Genomic DNA, 8429 nt, shown 5'->3' with positions numbered 1-8429 from the left:
AGCCCTGGAGGGGGGGCAGGGGGGTGACTGGCCATGTCTAACGCCTCTCCTCAAAATATCCTCCTTCGTACCATGCGTGGAACTTTGCTTGACTTGCAACTTTTGGCAACTAATGTTTTGTTTTGTTTTGTTTTTCATTTTAAATCATTGATTTAAAATGGACATTAAACTAATACCACTTTTCTTTATTTTTAATAGGGAGAAAGAACAAGAAACACAAAAAGAGGAACATTTGATGGAAGAAAAGAAAAAGAAAAAGCAGGAAGAAAAGAAAAAGAAGGAAGGTGCTCAGAAAAAGGTTGGCTCGAGCTCCTAGTCCATTGCCCCTGCAGCTGCTCTGCGTCTCCCTGCGTTATCATGGCCGTCACGTTGCAGAGGTTCAGTCTAATACTTTCCGCGACTCGGTGTGCTCAGTCTGTGGAGAAGGAAACGGCAGCCCACTCCAGCGTTCTTGCCTGGAGAATGCCCGGGACAGAGGAGCCTGGTGGGCTGCCGTCTGTGGGGTCACACAGGGTCAGACACGACTGACGCGACGTAGCAGCAGCAGCACACTCCCTCTAGAGTGCTGGTGACATAGATAAAGGGTGACAGCCACACAGTGTCTTCTAAAAGGAGCATTAGAGCTGTGTTTTGGAGGATTTTGTGTTTACTTTGAGTCACTGGTAGTAAAGAATGTCCCTGCTATTTTATTTAAACTGAACTGTCCAAAACAACCATGCCTAAGGCCCATTTAACTGATTTTGTTAGAAAAGCTAGAAATAATATTTGCAGCTTTGGCAAGTGTTCTTTAACAACTTCTACTAGTAAATATTACAATTTAAAGTCATACTGTAATTCTTACCATCAGGCTTGAATTTTAGGGCATTTAATGTACAAATTATACTGTTTACTTTATTCTTGCCTGATTCAATGTATCTTATAGTTAGAACTGTTTATGTTTTAGTCTGTATTAACATATAGAGTTTAAATGAGCTTCCAGATATACATTTTTTCCCCAGTAATAAATTTTAATAAAGTAATTGAGCAAAAACTTGTTTTTAAAGTTTCTAATATTAAAGTCTGCTTATACACTTTCGTATGAATGTGTACATTCTACACAGTATTCCTAAAGAGTTTTTGATTTTTTTTTTTCAGGCTGCTGATCAAAAAACCAAAGGTGAGTTTACTTTATTTTGGCGGGTATATTTTATGGCAATACCAAAGTTTATGATAATGACTTTTTTAAAAATTGGTGGTTAAACACAAAGAATCTAACCCTGCCTTTGAATCTGTTTTTTACGATTCACTGTGAAATTCCTCACTTACCACTGGTTTTATATCTGCGTTTAGTTAGCATATACTTAATCTAAAATGCCTACCGAATGTTATATTAGGGTACATGTGTCTTTTTCAGTTATGGCTTCCTAAGGGGGTATGCCCAGTAGTGGGGTTGGATCATGTGGTAATTTTGTTCCTAGTTTTTTTTTAAGGACTCTCCATACTGTTCGCCATAGTGGCTGTATCAGTTTGCATTCCCACCGACAGCGCAAGAGGATTCCCTTTTCTCCATACCTTGTCCAGCTTTTATTGTTTGTAGATTTTTTGATGATGACCATTCTGAAGGGTGTGAGGTGATGCCTCATTGTAGTTTTGATTTGCATTTCCCTAATAATGAGATGTTGAGCATTGAAATATACACATTACTATATGTAAAATTTGGAAATTTGCTGTTTGATACCTGATGGTCTGTGACAACCTAGAGGGTGGGATGGAGTGGGAGATGGGTGGGAAGTTCAAGAGGGAGGGGACATACACATGTCCCCTTAGGGTGAATATGTTCCCTGTGGGTAACTACGGCTGTGTCTTGTTGATACATGCAGAAACCAACACAATATCGTAAAGCAGTTATCCTCCAATTAAAAGTAAAGAATTTTCTGAAAATATATATTAGCTTTCTAAACAACACTTTATGATTTTCCTTTTGATTTGATTTCCACCAATCAGTTAAGCCTATAATGTTGATCCAGTTTGCTTAAGAACAACCAAAGGATACTGAATTTCTTTAAAGCTTCTACTTTCTCTTTGCCAACTATTACAGTAAAAAGAGATATATCCTTTCTATACTCTTCTCTCTTTGCTTACTAATGTGTGAAAGGTTTTCTTTTTATTCTCCAAGCCCAGAATTGGCATTGGTTGTCCTGACGGGTGGGAGCAGGAACGCATGTGGCTCTCACAGTACCCGGGATGTCTGCCCCGTGCTGGTGGGCCAGCAGAAGGGAAGCCGTTCTCGGAGCCTCCTCACTTGGTGCTTGACGTGCTTGGGGACTGTCCAGTGCTGGGGAGTGCATGCAGGACTCGCGGTCACCAGCTCTGTCTAATTTGGGGCAAGGCACTGCATCTCTTTAAGCCTCGGATATCTCATACTTACCATGAGAAGGGCGAGGGGTGAGTGTTTACACCTCGCAGAGCTGTCCTGAGCTCCACACAGCTAGGGCTCGGTGCTGGCACGGAGCTCATGCTTCCTGGAGGTTGGCTGTGGTTAATTGTAAGTTGCCGTTTCTGTTGGACCGTCACGTGTAACTGTAGGCATAGACACTTGTGCCTGGCATTTGTAGTTTTCCAAGTAGAGTTTACGTCAACTCATTTGAACTTCATGATCGAACAGGGCAGGTATTGATTGACAATGAAGAAACCGTGGCCGACAGTGTGACTTGATGTGGCTTGCTCTTGGCCGCAACTTAGCGCGAGGACAGGCCTCGAGGGAGCCTGGGTGTCTGATCCCAGCGTAGTTGCCTCAGAGCTCTCACCGCAGAGCCATGGTAGGAGATGGATTTCGTGTAAATGAACATTTAAAGACAGCATAGTTGTTTGTTTTTTTTTGAATAATATCTGGCAGTTTATTAAAAAATACTGAACAACAAACTATCTTACACCTTTCAGGAAGAAAAAACACTAAATTTGAAAAGACATTACCCACTGAATTTGGACACAACAACTCTACTCAATTAAGAGAAACATTTGTACAGTCCAGGTCTTTATTTTTACACCCATCAGGCCATGAATTCATAGGGGATGGGCTCCAACAGTCCGGGTTCCTTTCCATTGGTCCTCACAAAGTGTGCTTCTCTAGGTGGAGCAGGCTGGCGCTTCAGCTGAACCCAAGTCCCTTTCTCTTTGGCTTCCTTCTTTTTCTGATCCTTTTCTTTCACACGTTTCAGGAAGCTATCTCGGCTCTTAGAGTGCTTAATATGCTCAATACGCACATTAATTCTCTTGGCAAGAATCTTGCCCTTAACTTGTTTGTTTACAGTGATGCCAACAGCATGCTGGGTAACATTGTAGACTCTCCCAGTTTTGCCATGGTAACATTTGTGGGGCATTCCTTTTTGAACAGTACCCATTCCCTTGATATCTACAATATCACCCTTCCTGTAGATTCGCATGTATGTGGCCAAAGGAACAGCTCCGTGTTTTCTGAAAGGCCTGGAGAACATGTAGCGGGTGCCCCGCCTCTTTCCCTTTGTGTTGGTCATCTTGGCGAATCACTGGAAGATGGCGGTTCCGGCCGAAAAAAGCAGCATAGTTTTCAGAAAGGACGTTTTGTCTCTCACGCTCTCAGTGGTTGTGTGAATTTACAAAACACTGGTCAGAAGGGCCCAAAAGACGTGCAGTCCGTGGTTGTTTTGAAATTATGATCTTGAAAAAAAAATAATGGTTTCTTATTATTTAAAAGTGCAAAATTATTGCTCTGAATTAATTATCCATTTCCTTTTTTTTTTTTTTTAACATTTTGAGAAGTTTTTACAGCTTGATTCAGTGCCAGCCGACTATTCTGTTGCCACTGTCACTGAGGTTGTTTTCTCTTGGAATAGTAACAGATTGCTTATGATCGCACAGTGATCATGAGTTACAGTGTCCCGCCGCTGTACACAGAGTTATTGTTTTCTATTACTGCTCTGATGAGTATTTTCACTGCTGACTCCAAACCCTACTGGGTTTTTATCTTCTCCTTTTATCCTCTCTAAAATACTGCTCCTTTGGGTACAATTTGTCAGTAACTGTACTAACTATAACCAGCCTCAGAACAGAACATAATGATTATTAACATCCTTCTAAACAACAGGGGGAAAAAGTGCTTTTTTGAATGATAAATAACAGTGCTGCTAGGTCATTCATTAATAAATATTAGCAGCGCCAAGGTCTAAATTTTTCTCATGATCTCCATTATTACTGGTTCCACTCAAAATTAACTGCCTAAAAAAATTAATAAATAAACTGCCTGCAAGGTGGTGGTTCTGAGTTTCCAACCGGACCTGTGTGTCAGATAACATAGGCTGGGCCTGACCAAGTGTTGAAATACACTATACGGATACACAGAGCACAGACCTGCTTTGCTAACTGTCCAGCGTTTTCCTGTCTTTCCCCTGCTCTAGAGTCTGTAGCCAGAGGGGCAGACCCGCCTTTGCCTTAGGCCCTCTCATGCCCCCACTCCTCAGAGGCCTGAGAGGCCTGAGACCGGCACCCTCACCGGCATCGGCTTTGAGACGCACCCTGTCCCTGAATTAGTTCCAGTCGTCGGTGCCGTCTGCTGTGTCCACACGACTAAACTGAAGCTCTGAGAGTTTGCCCAGTGCCCCCAAAACCGTATAACTGGTCAGTGGCAGGGCTGACATGCCCAGAGTCTTCCTGAACTTGCAGCATCCGTAAAGGGCACACAGCAGACATTTCACCCAGCAGCAACTGTATGTCAGTACCTGCCGTGCTATAGAACAGTCCTGTATCGGGAAAGGGATGCTCAGAGCTCCTGAGTAGCAGGGCGGGGTCAGCCTCTGCTTCCAGAGGCAGGTCTCTGACCTCCTGGCCAGATGTGACGGCCCCCACTACAGAGTCGCCAGAAGTCAGAGAGCGCTGCTGCCGCCACACAGCAGCACCCAGAAGGGCCAGGGCCCAGTTACGGGAATGTAGCAAAGAGTTTAACAATTTCAGTGAGTCCAGGAGTTGAATACTCTTATGTGAGAGGCTACAGTTATAAATAAGGTGATATAATACAGTGAGTCAATTAGCCTAGTAGAAGTTTGAGTTGATTTTATTTTGATAATTAGCTCAAACAGGACCATGTCAATTAGTAAGTGCCATGCTCTCTGACATTGCACGTGGCATAAACAGTAATGTTAGTAGAGCAGTGCCTCCACTATTTAGCATCATGTTTGACTTAACTTTCTCAATAACTGAAACTTAACCTCTTTAAGTTTTGATTTAAACATTTTCAGAGAACTCTTTATATGTTATACATGTACCTATATTATCAGTTCAGTTCAGTTGCTCAGTCGTGTCTGACTCTGTGACTCCATGGACTGCAGCGCGCCAGGCTTCCCTGTCCATCACCAATTCCCAAAGCTTGCTTAAACTCATGTCCATTGAGTCAGTAATGCCATCCAACCATCCTATCTTGAGTCGTCCCCTTCTCATCCCACCTTCAATCTTTCCCAGCATCAGGGTCTTTTCCAGTGAGTCAGTCCTTCACATCAGGTGGCCAAAGTATTGGAGTTTCAGCTTCAGCATCAGCCCTTCCAATGAATATTCAGGACTGGTTTCCTTTAGGATGGACTGGTTTGATCTCCTTGCAGTCCAAGGGACTCTCAAGAGTCTTCTCCAAAACCATAGTTCAACAGCGTCAATTCTTCGGTGATCAGTTATGTTTACAGTCCAACTCTCAAGTCCATACATGACTACTGGTATAACCACAGCTTTTACTAGACGGACCTTTGTTGGCAAAATAATGGCTCTGCTTTTTAATATGCTGTCTAGATTGGTCATACATTTTCTGTAAGAAGCAACCGTCTTTTAATTTCATGGCTGCAGTCACCATCTGCAGTGATTTTGGATCCCCCCTAAAATAAAATCTCTCACTGTTGCCATTGTTTCCTCATCTATTTGCCATGAAGTGATGGGACCAGATGACATGATCTTAGTTTTCTGAATGTTGGGTTTTAAGCCAGCTTTTTTACTCTCATTTTTCACTTTCATCAAGAGGCTCTTTAGTAGTTCTTCGCTTCCTGCCATAAGGGTGGTGTCATCTGCATATCTGAGGTTATTGATATTTCTCCCAGCAATCTTGATTCCAGCTTGTGCTCCATCCAGACTGGCATTCGCATGATGTCCTCTGCATATAAGTTAAATAAGCAGGGTGATAACATACAGCCTTATCATACTCCTTTCCCAATTTGGAACCAGTCTGTTGTTCCATGTCCAGTTCTAACTGTTGATTCTTGCCTGCATGCAAGTTTCTCAGGAGGCAGGTCAGGTGGTCTGGTATTCCCATCTCTTTAAGAATTTTCCACAGTTTGTTGTGTTCCACACAGTCAAAGGCTTTGGGATAATTAATAAAGCAGAAGTAGATGTTTTCCTGGAACTCTCTTGCTTTTCCTGTGATCCAGCGGATGTTGGCAATTTGATCTCTGGTTTTTCTGCCTTTTCTAAATCCAGCTTGAACATCTGGAAGTTCACGGTTTATGTGCTGTTGGAGCCTGGCTTGGAGAATTTTGATCATTACTTTGCTAGCGTGTAAGATGAGTGCAGTTGTGCGGTAGTTTAAACATTGGCATTGCCTTTCTTTGGGATTGGAATGAAAACTGACCTTTTCTAGTCTTGTGGCCACTGCTGAGTTTTCCAAATTTGCTAGTGTATTGAGTGCAGTGCTTTCACAGCATCATCTTTTAAGATTTGAAATAGCTCAGCTGGAGTTCCATCACCTCCACTAGCTTTGTTTGTAGTGATGCTTTCTAAGGCCCACTTGAGTTCAGACTCCAGGATGTCTGGCCCTAGGTGAGTGGTCACACGATTGCGGTTATCTGGGTCATGAAGATCTTTTTTGTACAGTTCTTCTGTGTATTCTTGCCACCTCTTAATAATATCTTCTGCTTCTGTTAGGTCCATACCGTTTCTGTCCTTTATTGTGCCCATCTTTGCATGAAATGTTCCCTTGGTATCTCTAATTTTCTTGAAGAGCTCTCTAGTCTTTCCCATTCTGTTGTTTTCCTCTATTTCTTTGCATTGATCGCTGAGGAAGGCTTTCTTTTCTCTCCTTGCTGTTCTTTGGAACTCTGCATTCAGATGGGTATAATCTTTCCCTTTTTCCCTTGCCTTTAGCTCCTCTTCTTTTCTCAGCGGTTTGTAAGGCCTCCTCAGACAACTGTTTTGCTTTTTTGCATTTCTTCCTCTTGGAGACGGTCTTGATCCCTGCCTCCTGTACAGTGTCACGAACCTCTGTCCATAGTTCTTCAGGCACTCTGTCTGTCAGATCTAATCCCTTGAATCTATTTGTCACTTCCACTGTATAATTGTAAGGGATTTGATTTGGGTCATACCTGAATGGTCTAGTGGTTTTCCCTTCTTTCTTCAATTTAAGTCTGAATTTGGCATTATACCTTTTCTGCTTTCTCCTAGAGAGTAGCCTAATCCATTCTTGATAGATCAGTCTTCATTATAGCTTTAATTATGCTTAAAAAGTTTTTTTTTAATATCAAGCTATAACCATTGAACTTGAACTATGAATCTTCGTTTAAAAGACAAATGAAGAACGGAATCTCACTGAAAGTTTTTTCATTTGCTAAATCTAATATATAGCGTGTTGCTTCTCCTCCCCTGCTCCCATCTGGAAACTCGGTGCCTAGAAATTCTGCTTTACAAAATTATAAATAAAATGTTGTCTCTGTTTTTCCAAATCCTGATTAGCAGTGTCTTTGTTAAGGTCATTTTCTTTTTACGCTTCAGGCAAGCGAGTGGGTTCAGGGGAAACTCTGTGCCAGGAGCGCTGGCGCCGCATCCGCCCGGCGTCCCTGCCTGGTCCACCTCTGGGGCTCTGTATGCAGACAGCGCGTTCACTGTCACCTTTCCCGGCTTCTTCCCCCTCTGCCCCCTGAGTGCCCTGTAGGAATCCGAGCCTGTTTCTGTGACTGGGGCTCTTCTTCTCCAGTGCTTCCTAGTCTTCGGTGGTGGTAATTTTAACCATCCTTCCCTTATGTTTCTTCTTGTGATGAAAAATGTAAGTAATATTAGTAGATTCTCATTGTTTCTAAAAAGAATTTAAAGTTCACATGAAGTCCCTCCGTGTTGAGATAGCTAGCTGTTAACATTTTGTTGACCATCCTTGAAAGCATCTCTCTCTATACATAAATGTGCATTTTATATGGACTCTCTGCTGCTTCCCCTGATTAAACCCTTCCCTGTCTCCTGCCCCTCAAGGAGCCTCACTGAACAACTTGAAAAGCTCTGTGTGAGTCTGTTCAGAAACAAAGCAGTCCTATGTAAATTCTGCTAAACATTGCCTTTGCGTTGGTAACCAGTGGAAGAGCCAGCTGAACTCCATACCTTAGTGAGACCCTAGATGTTCTCATAGTTGGGGAAAGGGAATCAGATATGATCCTGTCTTGTTTGTTTGTTTATCGTCC

The 8429-nt window shown here is 42.6% G+C and overlaps 2 protein-coding genes across 4 annotated transcripts in view; one reads left to right on the top strand and one right to left on the bottom strand.

The window, feature by feature from the left end:
- The first annotated feature begins 202 nt into the window (after positions 1-202).
- Positions 203-8429, top strand: part of TNRC6C (trinucleotide repeat containing adaptor 6C) — a 75018-nt gene continuing 66791 nt past the window's right edge. For all 3 annotated transcript variants that reach the window (XM_052658873.1, XM_052658872.1, XM_052658871.1), the window contains exons 1-2: positions 203-298; positions 1135-1156. In XM_052658873.1, the coding sequence (XP_052514833.1) occupies positions 236-298; positions 1135-1156 (85 nt within the window). In that variant the 5' untranslated portion in view covers positions 203-235. The remainder of the gene's footprint in view (positions 299-1134; positions 1157-8429) is intronic.
- Positions 2867-3512, bottom strand: LOC128065649 (60S ribosomal protein L21-like). The gene has a single exon (XM_052658874.1). The coding sequence runs from the start codon at positions 3510-3512 to the stop codon at positions 3030-3032; it is 483 nt and encodes a 160-aa protein (XP_052514834.1). The 3' UTR covers positions 2867-3029.

The sequence above is a fragment of the Budorcas taxicolor genome, chromosome 19 (assembly GCF_023091745.1).
Source record: "Budorcas taxicolor isolate Tak-1 chromosome 19, Takin1.1, whole genome shotgun sequence".
NCBI classification, from domain to species: domain Eukaryota; kingdom Metazoa; phylum Chordata; class Mammalia; order Artiodactyla; family Bovidae; genus Budorcas; species Budorcas taxicolor.
Note: the sequence above shows the minus strand (reverse complement) of the source record. Positions and strands in the feature narration are given on the sequence as shown.